Genomic DNA, 19144 nt, shown 5'->3' on the forward strand with positions numbered 1-19144 from the left:
ATAAAGATGGGTCACAATAATAGATTCCCCAGCCCCCATATTTTTTAGAAAGGGGAGGAAGAGAAGGAAGACCAAATCACTGTTCCACCCTTCATGGTGTTGTCTGGTGCCAGACTGAACCCAGGGCTGTTTACATTAGAAGGCCTACATTTTATAGCTTCGGTACCTTCTAGGACAGAATAACTGGTTTAAAAAGTCCATTTACAAAATTTCAGGTGTATTGTTTCATTCGTAGTGTGTGTGTGTTATGTATGTATGTATATAACTGACCATAACCACCACCAAAGTTCAAGTTCACAAGTCTCCAGCCTATTCTGATAACTACCATAGTATGCACAAGTATAAAAGAGTTGACTATTTTTTTTTGAAAGTTCATTTTCTTTGTAAGATAACTATTTTCAATTGAATTTTGAGGTCAACCAAAGAAAAGTGCTCCTCTTTTCTGGGATAAATATTAAGCCAATGTTAACCAAAATTGTGCTTATTGCTTGAGAGGCTACTGACCTTTGCAATACATGCAATCATTAGTACATTTGTACTCGTCCATGCATGCTTTGGATTCTTCCAAGAGACTGAAGACCATCTTTTTAGGTGTCCTTGGGTTTAGTGCTGCTGCCTAATCACTTTGAAGTGCACTCTCCTTGTTGACTTTTTTGTTCCTCCCTTAATTCACTGAACACTTTGGCGTCTGATTTAGGGTCTCCTCACTGTTATAACTTGTACTATCTTCCTGGATGACTTTAATGTCTCTTTACTCATTTAGCTAGTACAAGATCATGTCTTGAACCATCCTACATCACAACTTGCTCCTTTCAGAGTGGATCACTAATTCAAGCATTCTGGTTTCAAACTAATGTTTATGCCCTTCTAAACCTGCCCGTCTTCTCAAGTGTTGCCTTCACCTTTACTTACCTAGTTTAGATACTGTGGAACCATTATTTCAACAACTTGCTTATCTTTTAACAACTATTACATTATTTCGTTTCTTTGTAGTATCAACTTTTTCTAACAAACTCCGAAGTTTTCTGTGTCTAGAACTAAGGTACAGGATGTTATGGGGTGTATGTGTATGTGTGGAGGTGGGAATCACAACAGGTAATTTTTCACTTTAAGTTCTCACCAAATAGTTGAGTCCTCTGGACTGCTCTATACCCTCACTACATTCTGGTCACTCCCTACTAAACAATCTTTAAATCTCCATTTTCAAAACTCCAACCACCCTTTCCCTTGAAGGTGAGATCTGGTCTCTGACTTCACAGAGAAAACTACCTATACCTTTTTACTTCTTGAATAGAAAGCCCTCTGCCTCTTTTCAAGCAACAGCACCATTGATCCCTTTTGGCTGTTACTTCAGTGTCTCCATCTTTATTGGATGCTTTTGAGAATGATGCAGCTTTTAAAGAAAGTAATACACACTACTGTCTCATTCCTTTTTACTTCTAAAAATTCAGAGTTGATAAGGTACTTTCTGACATCTTTCTACTACATGTGGAAAGGAATGCTTTTAAACCACTATTTTCAGATTAGAGCTGATGGATGCTTTTTAATTCTGCACTCTATTTTAGCAGCATTCAACACCTGTGCAGAAAAAAAAAAATCCCTTCCTTTGGCTTCCATTACCACTTCTCAGGTCTTTTTGCTTGCCCATTTGTCTTTTGTCATTTTTAAGAGTTTCAATAGTTTTGCTCTAGGTAGGTCTTCTTTTCTCAGTACACAATAGCAGAGACTGACATTTTATTACTACTGCCTTCAACTGACTTTTTAACATAAAGACAGAGATTAACATCTCTGTTAAAATACTCAGCTGTTATAACATAGCAGTCTTAGATAAAAAATTATTTTAGTGGGCATGACTGTTTCAGTAAAAATTCACTTATAGAAATAGATGGTGGGTTGAATTTGGCCTGTGGCTTTCCAATCATATTCTCTACTCTCCCTGGAAAGTATTCTTTCCTTTGTTTTCTCAATGACCAGCTAAGCTAGACACTATCACAGATTGAGAGACCTTTCTGTCTCTAAATCTAAATACTTAAATAAATACCTTAGTTTCTACTAAGTATCGAGATAGCATTACTTGAAGCACACAAATTTAACATTTCACTAACAGAGCTAAACTTTATTTTCATATTTATTACATGTTTATCTTTGATGCTGAATACATGTTAGAACTGATTTAACATACAGCTTTGGAGAAAAGTTGGAATTCTCCACTGAATGGATTAAAAGGGATGTAAAACTACAAAAATACTTGTTTAAATGTTGAATTTTAAGTATGGCAAACAAAATAATAAATACCTTGCCATCTTCCTATTTCTAATTTTTCAAGATGGACTTCATTATGAAAAATGTTTCCATAACAACTTATTTCAAGAAAGGAGATAAGGGATAATCATTAAAACCATTTTACTTTAAGCTGAAGGTACAAATAAATTAAAAACCTTAACATACAACTCCAATCTCTTATTAAAAATACAAATACTTTGTGATATTATGAATTGACAAGGGCTATTGCTGTTATCTACAAATCTATTGATTTAAAACAAACCCATATACACCATTTGCTTTAGTCTAGAAAAGTTAAGCTGATTTAAGGGTGATGACAAGCAGAGTTTATTTGGTAACTTTATGAAACATTACTACTCAGAATAAGGATGGCCAAGTACTAAGTGCTTAGTAGTGGAAAAGTCAGGATTAATTATTTCCAAGTGGCTAAGAGCTAAGAGAACTATCATTCCACCTCACTCCCCCACCAATGGTCTACCTAAAAACTCATCTAGGTCAAACTTATCTAGGTACTCCGAAGTTCCTAAAATTCATGGAGTACTAAAAATATGTTAAATAAATAAAACAAACAAACAAAAACAGTACCTGTAACCTAATTCTTATTTCTAAGCAAAATAAAAATTATGGGGGGGGTTTTACCACTTATTATGGATGATATATACCATAGTCATCTTTATGCCCCTAATGTATTCTGGTTAATATTACTGGTTAGTCTTCATGTGCATATACTGAAAATCCAGCTTAAAAGTATTTTCTATCAGGGATTACAGGACAATATTCTAATTAAATGTGATTAATATTATTTCTCATTAAACAAATGTTTAGAATAATCTACAAACACCTATCTTAAATGGTGCTTTTAAAAGACATTCAATAAAGATAATTCACCCATATACTTTCTCATATAACTATTTAGAATGAATGACTTATGGCTTCTTCATTTTTAAAATTTCATTCATCTGTTATTAAAATTTTTCTAAATTAGTTTTCCAACATAGGCTTCTCCAATGAGAAAAGACAGATTTTGTTTAAATCTACCTAGCCTCTTCCCATCCTTAGAAATCACCTTTGCTCTTAAAATTGAAGGCACACACTTTTTTTTTTTGCAGAACAGAAGTTGACAAACTTTTCCTACTAACATTTTAGACTCTGTGGGCTACATGGTCACTATAGCAACTACTCAATTTTTACTGTTGTCATAAGAAAGCTATCATAAACAGTATGTATTTTACAATAAAAGAGCAGTCTGATTTCAGGCTGACTCTACATCTTAAAAGACTAGACCTAAAGGTAAAAGAATCATAAACATAAATCTGGTCTGTAAATATGATAACTCAGAAGCTAACAGAGACACAACACACTAGAACATTTTGATGTTGATCACTTTTGGTTAAAAGTTATTCTGTTGAAATTCATGTCATCAGGCTTTTAGGGCATACTCCATCTTCATGTAAGAACTTGGTTGAGTATCACTTGGTGAGTTCAATTTAAAATTAATAAATGATGTCCATACAATTTAATATCCAATTTAATTTTTAAAAAACTTAATGAAAAATATAACAGAACCAAAACATTTAAAATAAGTACACTCGCTATCAATTCCAGTAATTCCTTTAAGTCATATCAACTATAGAATAGGAAAAATAAATTCAGAACTGTAATTACTTTAAAATACACTACTTCCACTTTTGTCAATATTTTACATTTACGTATATACTCTGTAGTGGAAGCAGAATTCTCTCTAAAACATTTCCTTAAAATCTTGAGGTGCATAATAGAGCCACAGGCAATATCTGACATATAAAACTGAAGTACAGGCCTTTCAAATTTGGCATTTCACTGGTACATACAATGACCAAAGTATATAATCACTGTACAGTGCCTAGACATTCCAGTAAGAACCATTATTTCTTTAATGTAGAATGATTAATACATATTCTACAAGGGGCAGTGAGGTTAGTAATTCTACTGGGTATATCCTGACATAATTTTCAAATTGTACAATAACACAAACAACTTGGTTAAGGCCATGTTTTATTTGCTGATTAATGGACAAAAGGCAATGTAATTTATTTTCAAGTATTTTCTTGAAAGTCTGTGCTCATAAAAATCATGAAAAGTTGGAAAGATTGTTAAATCACTGAAACTTTAAATATATCTTACACAATCTTGTTTGTACAAAAATACAAGTTAAATATAAACATAAAGAAATCATGATAATTTTATGTAAATCTGTTTTATGTGATCTTCAGTTATAATATAAAATTCTCTTGGTTCTGTTGTTTGTGAAAAGATCCATACCAGATTGAATTACTATCTATTGGCAAAGGGCCCTAAAAAGCTTACTTTAGCAATAATCTTTTACATTGTTAAGTGCATTTCCTAATTTGAGATCACTTAAACACTGGAAAAAAAAAAGGGCAGTATGTCCATAAACCAACAAATAGTTTGGCTGTAATGTGTCATAAGCACAAGAAATCCCATACATCTGTACAACTGACATAATGTATCATACACACACAGGTGTATACGTGTATGCATGCATGCACGTAAACACATACACACACACACAAACCCATTCATAAAACAAAGTTTAATGAGGTGTTGCTTCCAGTTCAATATTCAGCTTTGCATTTTTTCTTACTTCATCAAATGAATAGCTTTTTGTCACCTTTCCATTCTTAAAGACAGTATGGAGAAGATCCTGCACAAATAATGGTAAAAGTTAATGATTATAGTGAGACCAGTACATATAGTATGTATATCATGACTCTGAATTAGACTGGTTCATCAAATATACTGAGGTATTATGTTTAAAATGTGAAATAGTTTTATACATAAAGAAGACTGGTGTGGTAGATAGAGAGTATGTTACTGCATAAAACATTTAACTTTTGAAAAAAACATGATCTAAAACCATGGCCTTAAAGAAATTTTCCTTAAAACTTAGTTGACTTCTTTCTCTTATTTTCTTAACAGGCAGAGAGGGGATGCTTACTGCTTGGTTTCCCAAACTGTCCTAATAGTCCTGACTGACAGCACAACACAAGTGTCTACCAGGTCTGTCCTTGTTTCTGGACAACACAGTCAGCAAATTTAATTTACCAAATCTGAAACTTAATCAATTTGCTAATCACTAAATTTTGGACTTAAACAGCAAAAACCTCTGATAACAAATCTAAAACTGAAACAAAAGTACCAATTTCTTGACTAACAAATAAACAGGGACTGTCAAGCTAAAGACTTTATATTACAAAAGCCACTGATAAATCTAATCCATTCTATTCATTCAGGGTGACAAAGATAAATTAATAGAATTAAAACTAAATTCTACTTTGGGTCTTGTAAACTCACTCTTATCTCACTGAGGAATTATCTATTTCTAATTTCTCTTTGAAAGATCCTGAGTAATTTATTGTGCTTTAGTTTTGCACCTAATCTAAGCACTGAGGTACACATAACATTATTTAATATTTTTGTAATTGTGTTTGTTCAAATCACATTATTCCAGCAATAGTATTTTCTTTTAGACAGTTAAATGTAATCTATTGAGTAATACTTATCCTTTTTTTCTTTGCCAGCAGGGTTATTGCTAACTAAGGCATGGTGCCTATATGACTCCATCTCTCCTGGTGGTCACTTCCCCTCACACCATTTTTTCTCTATTAATGGTAGAGACAAAAAGAAATAGACATGGGGAGAAAAAAGCCTTGCTCCATCAGAGGCTTGAACCTGAGTCTTTGCGTATGGTATGTGTGTTCTACTGGGGCTGCACTATTCCTGGACCTATGATGGCCTGTTCTTAATTCAAAACACCTAGATTGTAAACTGATTGTTTCACATTTCTAAAACACCTCTCACACACACAGCAATAACCCTGGAGGCAAAAAGGAAAAAAATAAATTTTAAAAAAAAGTCATACTTTGTCCTTAACTAAAATGACTGTAATCCTACTATAGTAAACTGATTCAGCACTGACTCTGTCTTGGTAACATGAGTTAAGTAAGTGAAAAAATGTTTTATAGTTATTTTGGATACAGACAGAGAGAAGCTGAGGGAAAGGAGAGGAGGGAAAAGCAAGAGAGAATGGGGAAAAGAGGGAGGGAGGTAGGGAATGTGTGCTAGCTATAGTACTACTTCACCACTTGTGAAGGTTTCCCTTTGCTGGTGGGGACTGGGAGCTTAAACCCCAGGTTCTTATGCACTGTTACGTGTGTGCTCAACCAGGTGTACCATCACCTGGCTGTTTAAGTGAAAGTTTTTCAAGGAAATGTGCATCAGGCTATATAACAGAATCTAAAAGTATCAATTAGAAACATGAATTTCTTACTAGCTAATAAAAGCAAAATTATTTTAAGCAGTAAATTTGATGAGCACAATCAAAATAATTTATGAAAACTTTCTATGAGAATATGAATACTAATTAATAGTATCCCTCTAAAAGAGAGTACCTTTTTATCCAACCCAATAGTTTTAAATCCAAACATTTTACAAGTTTTTTACACTTGTATAATAAACTCACTTTGCTTTTTAAGAAAAAGAATGTTCTGGGAAACAACTTACAAATACAATATAAAGTCTTTTCTCAACCTGGAAAATTAACTTACTACTATTAAAAAAAACAAAAAACAGCATAGTTACATACATGACCATACTCCTCAAGGTCTCCTTTTCCTTCCTCAAGTGTAACAAAATTCCCTGTTGGTGTTCGATGTAAAGATAATCGGCCCTTTTTGGATCTTTTGTTGGGGTCTGCAACTGGGTCCTTGAAGACATTAATCTGGAATCCAAATTTAGAAAGTAAGCAAAACAGTCAGAAATGCTCATTTAAGTTCCATTTAGAAAGCTATTCATATTTATATAGTTTTAAGGTTATATATAGGTATAAATAAATCTAAACCAATATACATCTAGCTTTTAGAAACATTAGCCTATTTTGTAGCCTCTTATAAAAAAAGAACAAAATCCAAATATAGAAAATCTTTTTCGTAACACTTTGTAACACATAATAATCCATCTGAAGGAAGATTTTAAAGTTAACAGGTTAGGAATCTTGTATATCAGAAACTGCCTTTAAATTGAAATTATATATATATATGATTGTCAGATAAGATATATTTATATATGTGTGTGTGTGTGTGTATGGTTGGATGTTAAAATATCATAACATATTTTTCTACATAACAATACATCATGACTTTTCCAACAACCCAATATATAACACATATATACTATTTAAAAAAGTCTATGCGGGAGTCGGGCGGTAGTGCCGTGGGTTAAGCACATGTGGTGCAAAGTGCAAGGACTGGTGGAAGGATCCCAGTTCGAGCCCCCGGCTCCCCACCTGCAGGGGAGTGGCTTCACAGGTGGTGAAGCAGGTCTGCAGGTGTCTGTCTTTCTCTCCCCGTCTTCCCCTCCTCTCTCCATTTCTTTCTGTCCTATCCAACAATGACAACAATAACTACAATAATAATAATAATACAACAACAAGGGCAACAAAAGGGAAAATAAATAAAATATTAACAAAAAAAAGGTCTGTGTTATAACGGCCCCCTTTGTGGGCTCCTATAGGACCTTGCCCTCAGTGTGGATCAACAATGGTAGAGAATGTTCCATTCTCTGAGGGGAGGTTGGACAACATACTCTACCTACTACCTGAGGTCCTGAAATTAGTGCAGCCTGAATGTTCTTAGCCGTGACCACAGAATGTGAGCTCAGACCTACTGGGATGCAGAGGTTGTGTAGGCTTCCGGGCAGAATATGGGCCCTAGATCATATCGATGGGGTTTACAGTCAACAATATTTATACACTTTCCTCACATTTGGAGCTACACTCTTCTGTGATCCAACTTTCTAGTCCTTTTTCCAACTATGAGACCATTTCCCCAGACAATAACCTGGGTCCACCTGCATATTAGATATTAGATATCAGGTGCAGGCAAAAACTAATAAAGTCACAGGCCCTTTGGAATACACCTAAAATAGACCAACTAGCTATCTCTAAAATATACCCCAAGTCTTCATCTGAAATATTCTTGCCTTTAGGTTCATGATTAGTCAACAATTTGTTCTGTTTTGTATCTTAACTCTTTTTCAGCTACCAGGTTCCAGGTGCTACCATGATGCTAACCTGACTTCCCTGGGCAAAGGACCCCACCAATGTGTCCTGGAGCTCCACCTCCCCAGAACCCTGTCCAACTAGGGAAACAGAGAGACAGGCTGGGTTCATGGATCAACCTGCCAACACTCATGTTCAGCAGAAAAGCAATTACAGAAGCCAAACCTTCCACCTTCTGTACCCCCAATGATCCTGGGTCCATACTCCCAGAGGGAAAAAGAATAGGAAAGCTATCAAGGGAGGGGACTGGATATGAAGCTGCATATGAAGGGGACTGGGAATGGGCACTGTGTGGAAATATACCCCTCTTATGCTATAGTTTTGTCAGTATTTCCATTTTATAAATAAATTTTAAAAACATATATATTAACTATTACTTCATCTGTGATAAGGGAACTAGGGACCTTACTAAATGTAAACTAGGGACCTTTACTAAATGTAAAACTTCATTAACTCATTGCTGCATAAGGAAAAAAGAGAGAAAGAGAGAGAGAGAAGCTAACGATAGCAGAGTTTCAGGACCAAACAAAGGACTCTGGGGATGTGGTGGTGATGGATTTTGATGAAATTGAACCCATGTGTTATCATATATACTATAAACCATTAACCTCCCCCAATAAAATGTAAAAACAAGAACATAAAACATAAAAGAAGAAACTAGTGATGGCTAGCAGGTAAAATGGAATCCAACAGTGATGGGCAAAACCTGACTCAGGTATCCTAAGTACACCCCACTCCACCCTTTGTACCAAAGTATCTCAAGAGCTTAAGAAGAGCCATGGATTTTGCTCTTCAGCTGCCTAGCAGCTTAAGTCTACTAAAATGTTTCTGGTAACAGATCAATTCCAACCTCATACTCCACCTTCCTAAAAACACTGTTCATATACTCATCTTTAATGACATTCACATTACAATACAGTCAAGTTTTAACTCAAAGACATGTACAAAGCAAAGACTGAGCTGCATTATTAACTCTCATTTTCCCAAACACCAATTTCTCTGTAGTCATGTTTTTACCTAGCATTTCTTTTTCTTTGTTTCTGAGTCAAGGTGAATGGTACCTGACAACCAGAACCACACTATCCTTTAACAATTGTGAAGAATAACTACATTCTATCTACATACATAAAGAATATACTCAACATCAACAACAAAAGTCTGAAGAACATACCCCAAGGCCATTAGTTACAACATAACTACATTTGAAGGAACAATTCAAGAGATCTCTTGTTAACTTCTGTAGTAAAGCTCCACCAGAACCGAAGGAAATATTTTCAATGCTCCATTTCTTTTGCTTCATGCCTTCTACAATCTAAAAGATGAAAGAACAAAATCAAACAAAAACAAAATAATCAGAAAGAAGACAGGTGATTTTCTATGTGCGATATTGATGAACAAACTAAGTTAGAGTGGTTTGCAACATAATAAATAGCAAGATTATTGTTTTAGACATGTTTAAATGTGAGTTTGTCAAAAGACAAAGGTCCTTAGAGGATATATGTATACATATAGTAATCTTGAGAATAACAGATTAAAATGTCAATTTGAGACTTGTTAATATTTGGGAGAATTTTAACAACTCAAAGAAAACGAATAAGGCCTAGACAAAATTATAGCCTTCATGTTCTCTCTTAAGACACCCAGCCAAAGAAAGTTCAAGGATAAATGTGAATGTAAGGGGATTTTATTCAAAGTTGTGGTTTGGCTAGTAAGTACTTCTGTATTTTAAATTACTATTATACATAAATTTTTATTTATTTTAAAATATTTATCCCCTTTTGTTGCCCCTGTTGTTTATTGTTGTTATAGTTATTATTGTTGTTACTGATGTTGTCATTGTTAGGAGAGAGAGAAATGGAGACAAGAGGGGAAGACAGAGACGGGGAGAGAAAAGTAGACACCTGAAGACCTGCTTCACCACCTGTGAAGCGATTCCCTTGCAAGTGGGGATCCTGGGGCTGGAACCGGGATCCTTACGCTGGCCCTTGAGCTTTGCGCCACATGCGCTTAGCCCACTGCACTACCACCTGACTCCCTATATATAAATTTTAAACATTAGAAAGACCATCATAAACACAGAATCAATGACATTTTGCACTATTAATGTGTTGGTCATCAAAATAAAAAAGGCGACTATAGTAACATTTACAGTAAGAATTACAAGATCTGTCACAGAATTTTAGGAAATGAAGGTGATTATGCTTAGCAAAATAAGTAAAGACATAGAAAGACAACTATTGGATGGTTTCACTCATATGTGGAATCTCGAGAACTAATATATATAAACTTGAAAAACAGAAATAGAAGCAAATTTCTTCTAAGACTTGTGAAAACTATCATGGCTATCTTGGGGAAGTGGCATGATAAAGACATAGACCCTTGGGGTGGGTGTGGTGTGGAACAATATACCCTGTAATTCTACAATTTTGTAGCCTACTATAATCACAAATTTAAAAGTTTTATATAAAATACATACCTCTTGTAAAGTATTAATATCTACTCCATCCCCTTGAATAACTCTAAGATAGGGTGGCAGCAATTTGTATCCCTTTGAGTTCTCTGTAATGGGAAACTTCTTACCTAAAATATCCAAAACCTATATGGAAAAATACATATTCAATATGGTAGAATTAAAATTGAAAGAAATTGTAGACATTTTCAAAAATTAATGTTTTAATAAATCTTTTGCCTTTTACCAAAATTAATGTTTTGGGGGAAAAAAAACTGACCTTGCTTTTGCTAGACAACCTCAAGAATATAAAATTCAAGTAAAATTTTATATTTAAAAATGTTATATCACAATTGCAGAAGCCTAAAATTTACTCTAAGCTCCTTTCAGTCATGTTACAAGTAGGCTATTTTTATCAAATAAAATTATACCATAAAATAATTCTAAACAAATGTTTCTCCCTTATGCTTTTCAAATTGTAAAGATAAAGAAAAAATTAACGAGATTAAAAAAACAGTAACTATATTCTTTAAAATAAAGCATTATTTAAAAAACTCTGATATTACATGTTTTCATTTGATCTGCTTATGCTTAATAGTTCAGTTTAATGTATTCTGATATAAATGTAAATCCATTTGTTTTGAAAATCATATGTAAAAAAAAAACTTGGGGTGAAGGACTTGTAATCAGTTTCTCTAAAGTTCTGATGCTCAATTAAAGATTATACCCTTTTTAAAAAGTTTAATTGTATAATATGTAAATTATTCAACTCATTAGCTATTGAAAGATTTGCAACAGTTGAAATACCTAAACACAGATATGAATTTCTCTAAAAACTTGGTCAGTCATACAAAAAACTCACCAAACATATTTTTCCCCTAACAATGACTTGTTTCCTAAATACACTAATTTTAAAACTCAGCAAATGAGAAAATGCCATACTTATTGATAAGTCAGTTCTTATAACTAGATGTGTACATTTTTCTTAGATAACAGAAAACATAAAACTTAAGTTTGCAAAAACTGCCGCTGCTAATATTTCAGGTTAATATAAGCCCTCCAGATAGGCCAATTATTTATGAGGATAGAAAAAGAGCTCCTTGGTTATACATCCTCCTTTAGTAATATGTAAATAATTTATACTTTAATTATTAGTCAGTAATGTGGAAAGGAACAGAAAGATCTATACTGAATACTGGCTTGTTTTGCAAGCTATGTGACCTTGAACAAGTTGGCTTAACAGTGCTAGATCTCTTGCTTTAACTACAAGTAATTTTCTACAAGTAAATGACATCACTTAATGTGCCTAAGAGTCATGATGTTATTTTTCCATGCATAAATGTGTCATGACTTTTCTGACAAACCAGTATCTTAAAATTATTTCTATTCTAGACCATCAATTTGCATGTTTCTTCTGAATTAAAAACTTCAACAGGTATAACAATGAATTGTGAAAAAGAAAAAAAGAGATCACAAATTAGGAGACCAAATCATAGGACTGATTTAGAAGTTAAGTATCTATACAATAGTACTTTAACTGTTATTTAACAGTATATAAATAATCATGACTCTGGGTATCCTTTTTCACTAATGTGTGACTTTGGGCAAGTCTATTAACCTCATTTAGTTGCATCTCTAAACTAAGAGAACTGGTTCAGATAACTCTTAATGGTGCACACATATGAAGTTAAAAGTAGGGTTGATGTTGGTGTATAGGCATTTTAATAGTCAAGCTACATATTGAAATTTACCTTTAATACAGTGTCAAGAGGATTCCCAGAATCAGGTCTGATTATCAGTGGTGCTTCTTTACTTCTTGATACTATTAAGTGTCTTAGATCTTCACCCCATATTTTCTCACATGCATTATAAATATCATAGCTATCGCTGACCACAGATACAGGCACCGATGAAAACTGTGTTACTATATGTTCAAAAGCATCTTTTTCATGGTCTTTCCCCCAAGCAGTTATGGTACTAGAAAACAAAATGAAAATACAGATTTGCTCAGACACATCACCTGCTCCTGAATTATATCCTACCCCCATTCACATAGTAGAGGAGGAAAGTTAGTTTAATGAATGTACATCACATGGCTAATTAAGGTTTTGGTCAAATCCCCTTTTCTTCCTTCACCCCCAAAATGTGTAAATAAATGTCACCAAAGCACCCCACATGCACAATATTGCAGAACTACTCCCTCATACCAAAAGAGGGAGAGATAATACAGCACTGTTCCTCCATCCATGGAACTCTCTCCCCTGGTGTTGTCTATGATGCTCTCATATGGTGTTGAGGCTTGAACCCAAGGCCTCACACAAGTGCTAACCAGGTAAATGGCCTCTAGTCCCTTAGTCAATTTTTTTTTATAGGCAGGGAGGGGGGGATGAGGGGGAGAGAGGGGCAAAGAGAAAGAGAAGAGAGGAAAAGGAAGGAGAGAGACCATAGCACTGAAGCTTCCTAGGTTATGAACATGGCAAAGCAGTGTACTGTCCAAGTGAGCTATTTTGACAGCCTCCATTAGACAATTAAGATGTTATTCCTCTCTAATACAGCTCAAAAGTCATACTCAACCACTTATAAACTACTTTTTTGTATTCCTGAGCCTCCATACTTAAAATCAGTGAGCTAAAAAGCACTTAATAACATCTTATATGTTATGCCAAGATACTAGAAATAATGAATACATATTATTATTTAGTAGATGAGGCACGCAGCTGGCTTCCTTTTGTGACCTTTCAAAATGATATGCCAATAATAGGGGCATACATTTTACCTTTTTTCCCTTTCAAACCCTGCACTTAGAAGCAATTACTTGGATCATTATTTATACTGTATCAGTCAATTAGTTTTGAACCTGATTGCATCTTAAAATGGCCACTAACAGGTTGTTTTTTATAGATTATCCACTGTTAATATAGGCCCACAGGAATGAAAATTTTAGCATTTAAGCAAAACATAATTAAGGTGATGAAAAAAAATTCATTAGCATTTCTGTTAGATAAGAGTGGATACAGTAATTTTTGCTATCTTCAGTAATGGCTCTTCTTATTGAATAGGCTAATAATACATGCCTTAAGTACTTGTTGGTTAAATAATATAGAAAAAATATACATTTAAAATGCATATGCTATTTTCCATAGTCAAATAAAATGACAACCCATTTCTTCAGTTTTGTTTCATTTTTTAAAACCTTCTCATATTGATTAGTGATTTATAAGACTATAAGTTTATGAGTATATATTAACACCATTCCCGCCACCAAAAGTCCGTATCTCTACCCCCACCTCCCTGTAGTGAAGCTGAAAAAAAAAAAATCTACCCTCACTGCTTCCCCCCCCCCCCTTTTTTTACTTTGGTGCAATACTCCAAACTCAGTCAAATTCTGCTTTGCATTTTGTTTCATTTTAATCCTCAAGAAACTGAGTAAATAGTTTTTCCCATCCCGTCAACGGTAAGCTGGGAAGAACAAAATAATACTTTAAAGTCATAAACACCCAGAAGTCTCTCAAGCTGAGAGACAAGAATACATCTATATACACTGCATAGTAAACACTCAACAACAACATATCAGTAACTATAATTCCAACTTCTATTTCATGCAAGCAGCTGTAGGATAAGGGAAAATTAACAGTTCCTACAGTTACAGATCATCACTAATTCAGTTATATTTTAACTAGTGTAAAAACTCAATTGTCTTTGTCAATAGTCATCTAATCTTTTATTCGTGTGTATCCTGGCTAGGAAACTTAATTGTTAATCTTTATCTTACTTGCTTTCTTTACTACAAACATTCTTGAAGCTTTCTTTACAATAACAGCAATGGCAAAGCTTATGATTCTTTTCTATTTACAGTTCCCTCTTTAATCTTCCCCATATTCTGTATTCCTCTTCAATTTATTCAAAGGCTCTGTACTTCCCTCTATACATTTACAAACACTAGAAACTTTTCAAAAATATTCTTGCAGTAACTGTTTCTAAATATCGACCATACCCCTATACACCTTATCTACCTTGTTAGGTATGAAGATGAGTATCTTCACCTTACCTACCCACTGTCATGTCCTATAGCATTTCCATATATATATATATATATATATATATATTCAATATATGGAGATAAATATTTGTTCAATGAATTCTATTTGTGCTATCACTTCAAATTCCAGCAACAAAGTAAATATAATACCTTTTCAAGTTTGTGGAGAAAGTTATGTAATTTATTATTATTATATTTGGGGGCCAGGTGGTGGTACACTTGGGTGAGTGGACATATTACAATGAGCAAGGATCTGGGTTCAAGCCCCTGGTCCCCACCTGCAGGGGGGAAGCTACACAAATGATGAAACAGTACTGCAGGTGTCGCTCTCCCTCTTTAGCTTCACCTCATCACTCAATTTCTGTTTCTCTAACCAAAATAAATAAATAAATAACACACACACACAGATATATACATATCTGGAACGAACTGTAACATTAATGACATGGCTTTAAATAATAGCTCCTACTTAATTTATTTACAATTATCTTTATTTAATAGAGACAACTAGAAATCAAGAGGGTAGAGGGAGATAGAAAGAGACACCTGCAGCACTGCTTCACAGCTTGCAAAACTTTCCCCCTGCAGGTTGGGGCTAGGGGCTCGAACCCAGGCCCATTTGCACCGTAATATGAGTGGCACCACCACCTGTATAATTCCTCTTTTAAAGTCATTATAGATATGAGCTCATTTATCCTCAATGGCTTCCTGAGGCTAGAAATTTAAAATTTTAGCTCCTCCATTTGTTTGAATGAAGGAACTACAGAACTGAGAGACAAGTTGCCTTAAAGTCACTGATAGCTAGAACCACAGCAGATGCAGCCTAGATTATGGTTTTCTAGTTTAACTTGAGATGTTTCCCCAATTTTCAGTCCAAAGTTCTTTTCAGTATATTATGCTGTTATTTATAGTATCATACTAATGCTGTTACTGCTTTGGAACAAACTTATCAAGGAAGAGTTTAATATATAGATACTATATTAAAATTGTAAAATATATATGGCATATATGTGCAAAATAAAAAAGTACTCTTAACCTTAATAAATTGGGTGTTAATGAGACCCAATTTGTGTGTATAAAGGTATTCAACAAAACTCTAGCACTGCTCACTAACTTGAGTTGAATTCACTTTGCTAAGAGCCAACTCAAATCAATTTCTAGGACTTTCATGTCAAATCACTGCTAATGTTTATCTTTCTTTCTACTCATTTACTCAGTTCTAGACATTATCATCTCCATAAACTATTCAACATTCCCTTAAAAGCCTGCTAACTTCTTCTCATTTTTGAAATTTTAGGTTATTCTGCTATAGAATTTTACCTGTGTCCTGAAAAAAATATACTGATGCCATTCCTTCTTTGTTCAAAAACGACTGTTCACTTTCATTTGAAAATGAACTCTGCATAAATTGTATGACGTGCATAGTTAACCTTCAATATCAAACTGAGCCTGAGGGATTTTACTGGCCTTTGTTTTCAGTTCAAATTCTGTGTTCTCCATAGAATTTATGTTCCTCAAAAAAAAAAAAAAAAAAAAAAGAATTTATGTTCCTCATCACCGAATGATTCCCTTATACATGTAAGCATATTTTCCTTCTTGCTCTCTCTCAGCACAATGCTTGACATGGTAGGTATGGAATAAAATACTTACTCAGGAGTCGGGGAGTAGCGCCATGGTTAAGCGCAAGGACCAATAAGGATCCCGGTTCTAGCCCCCAGCTCCCCACCTGCAGGGGAGTCGCCTCACAGGCAGTGAAGCAGGTTTGCAGGTGTCTATCTTTCTCTCCCCGTCTTCCCCTCCTCTCTCCATTTCTCTCTGTCCTAACAATGGCAACATCAATAATAACTACAACAACAATAAAAAACAAGGGCAACAAAAGGGAAAATATAAAAAAAAGAAAAAAAAACTTACTCAGAAAATGAATGATCCCTGTGTGTATCATTAAATCCTACCAGTTCTTCTAAGAGTCAACATTTTACCATCTCTTTTTAAAACCTGTCTTGATCCTGCCAGTGGAATATAACCTTTCCTGTATTTCCCTTGCAGCATGGTCACACTTTAAGTTGTCTCTCTTTAAAATACATTGTCAATACAGCAGAATTCTGCTAATATATTATTTTAATTCTAAAGATGGGTCAGGTTTTTTTTTTAATCTTTTTATCTCATGTAGATTACCTTGTATAAATGCTCAGCTTTATTTTAAACTCACTTCTGATTTTACAACTCTGCAAAATTCAGAGTAGAACTTAACATTCCCCTAACAAACCTAATTACAATTACAGTGAATACTTTTAATAGACATAAAGTTTGGCATACACTTTGAAACTTCACTGATGTTCAATAAAATTAACTTTAAGAAAGCTGAGGAGAAAGAATCTTGGCTATGGAAAAAGACTTTCACGTCTAAGGCCCTGAAGGATGAAGTTCAATTCCCAGCACCACTGTAAGACAGAGCTTATCAGTGCCCTAGTCTTGTGTGCTATTTCTTTCTGTCTCTCTCATTAAAATAAAACACACAAAAATGCTAAGATCAGAGCAGCTGCAGCCTAGATTACATTTTTCTAGTTTAACTTGAGATGGTTTAGTAAAAACAGATAAGTAAAAAATTTGGACACTTTATTTCATTCAATGAACTTATTTGCTCATCTACAATTGAGTCTAGATGACATTATCTAGGACAAAAGCAGACTTTGTGGAGGAGTGCAGAAGGACAAAAATTATTAGGTCTTACAGGGACTACTTCCAAACTTAACTGTGGCATGGTTACAAAAGGTCCTTACAGGGGGTTGGGCAGTAGCGCAGCGGATTAAGCACACATTTCACAAAGCGCAAGGACCGGTGGAAGGATCCGGGTTCCAGCCCCTTGCTCCCCACCTGCAGGGGAGTCGCTTCACAGCTGGCAAAGCAGGTCTGCAGGTGTCTATCTTTCTCTCCCCCTCTGTCTTGCCCATCTTTTTCCATTTCTCTCTGTCCTATCCACCAACAAACGACATCAACAATAACAGTAACAACCACAAGGCTACAACAATAAGGGCAATAAAAGGGGGGAAATGGCCTCCAGGGGCAGTGGATTCATGGTGCAGGCACTGGCCCCAGCAATAACCCTGGAGGCAAAAAAAAAAAAAAAAAGCCCTTAAAAGCTACATGGTCAGAACTTGAAGGCATCATGTTGAGTGAGACAAGTCAGAAAGAGAAAGATTAATACCAAATAATCTCACTTATAGGTGAAACTTGAGAATAAAGGCCAGTAAGGAAGGATATAACGTGAAACTTGGACTGGATGTGTTGTATTATGCTAAAGCAAATGACCCTGGGGAAGAAGGGAGGGAAAGGATGAAGGGACACTGGGGTCCTGGTGTGTGTGTCTTCTAGACACCAGTCAAGGGGAGATAAGATGCTGTGTCTATGTGTAAAGACCATACTGTAAACCACTAGCCCCCCACAATATTATATATGTGGATAAAAAAAATTATACAGCAATACAAAACTGAAGAAACATTCTCAAATTATTCTTACTAAAAATGCTTAAAATCCTCTATACTTGTAAGACTAGTCCTTATACAAATAAGTACTGAGTTTATATGGCCTACACTTTTGAAGACTTACTATATAGTACTTGGCACTATGGTTAAGCAAAACATCTCTGGATTACAGATGTAAGAGTAAAAACCCTTAGTAGTTTTTAGAATACACTTAATTAATAGAATGAAAATCATAGAATTTTACCTGTGTTCTGCAGCTGGCACAGAATAGCCTGGAACAGGATCTTTTGTTCCATAGTATTTTTTAATTAAAGCAATTCCAGCTACTGTATCTGTTCCTTTGAAGTTAACCAAATGAGCAGAAGCTCCTATGCCAGCAGTCTGAAAAATAAACCATAAACCAAAGTCTAAAAAGAAAAAAAATAAACCCATATTTGAGGCAGAGTACACCTTCCAAAGGAAAGATTATCTTTAGCCAGTCATAGAAAGACCTATTACTAGAAGTAGATGTTCCTTATGGCAAAGATCTAGTCTTCAGGTAAGCCTCGTTAAGGCTTGTGACTGCCTCAGAGAGATCTATTTTAACAGTGACCCATCTCCATTTTCCCCTCTAGTTTCTGCCCTGTGCTTCTCCATAGTGTAAGCTAACATCTGCTATATTTATTATGTCTGTCTGTCCATTTATCTACCTAGTATATGAAGGATGGAGACATTTGCTAAAGGCTATATTCCATGTACTTTTGAGCCAAGACCGACATACTGAAGGTGTTTAA

The 19144-nt window shown here is 34.7% G+C and overlaps 1 protein-coding gene across 1 annotated transcript in view; it reads right to left on the minus strand.

Moving 5' to 3' along the window:
* Positions 1-2088: 2088 nt before the first annotated feature.
* NAMPT (nicotinamide phosphoribosyltransferase) overlaps positions 2089-19144 on the minus strand; it is a 37038-nt gene continuing 19982 nt past the window's right edge. The window contains exons 6-11 of the mRNA XM_007526968.3: positions 18616-18752; positions 12602-12827; positions 10878-10997; positions 9573-9713; positions 6929-7063; positions 2089-4987 (exon numbers count right to left, since the gene is read on the minus strand). Coding sequence (XP_007527030.1) covers positions 4877-4987; positions 6929-7063; positions 9573-9713; positions 10878-10997; positions 12602-12827; positions 18616-18752 — 870 coding nt within the window. The 3' untranslated portion in view covers positions 2089-4876. The remainder of the gene's footprint in view (positions 4988-6928; positions 7064-9572; positions 9714-10877; positions 10998-12601; positions 12828-18615; positions 18753-19144) is intronic.

The sequence above is a fragment of the Erinaceus europaeus genome, chromosome 8 (genome assembly GCF_950295315.1).
Source record: "Erinaceus europaeus chromosome 8, mEriEur2.1, whole genome shotgun sequence".
NCBI classification, from domain to species: domain Eukaryota; kingdom Metazoa; phylum Chordata; class Mammalia; order Eulipotyphla; family Erinaceidae; genus Erinaceus; species Erinaceus europaeus.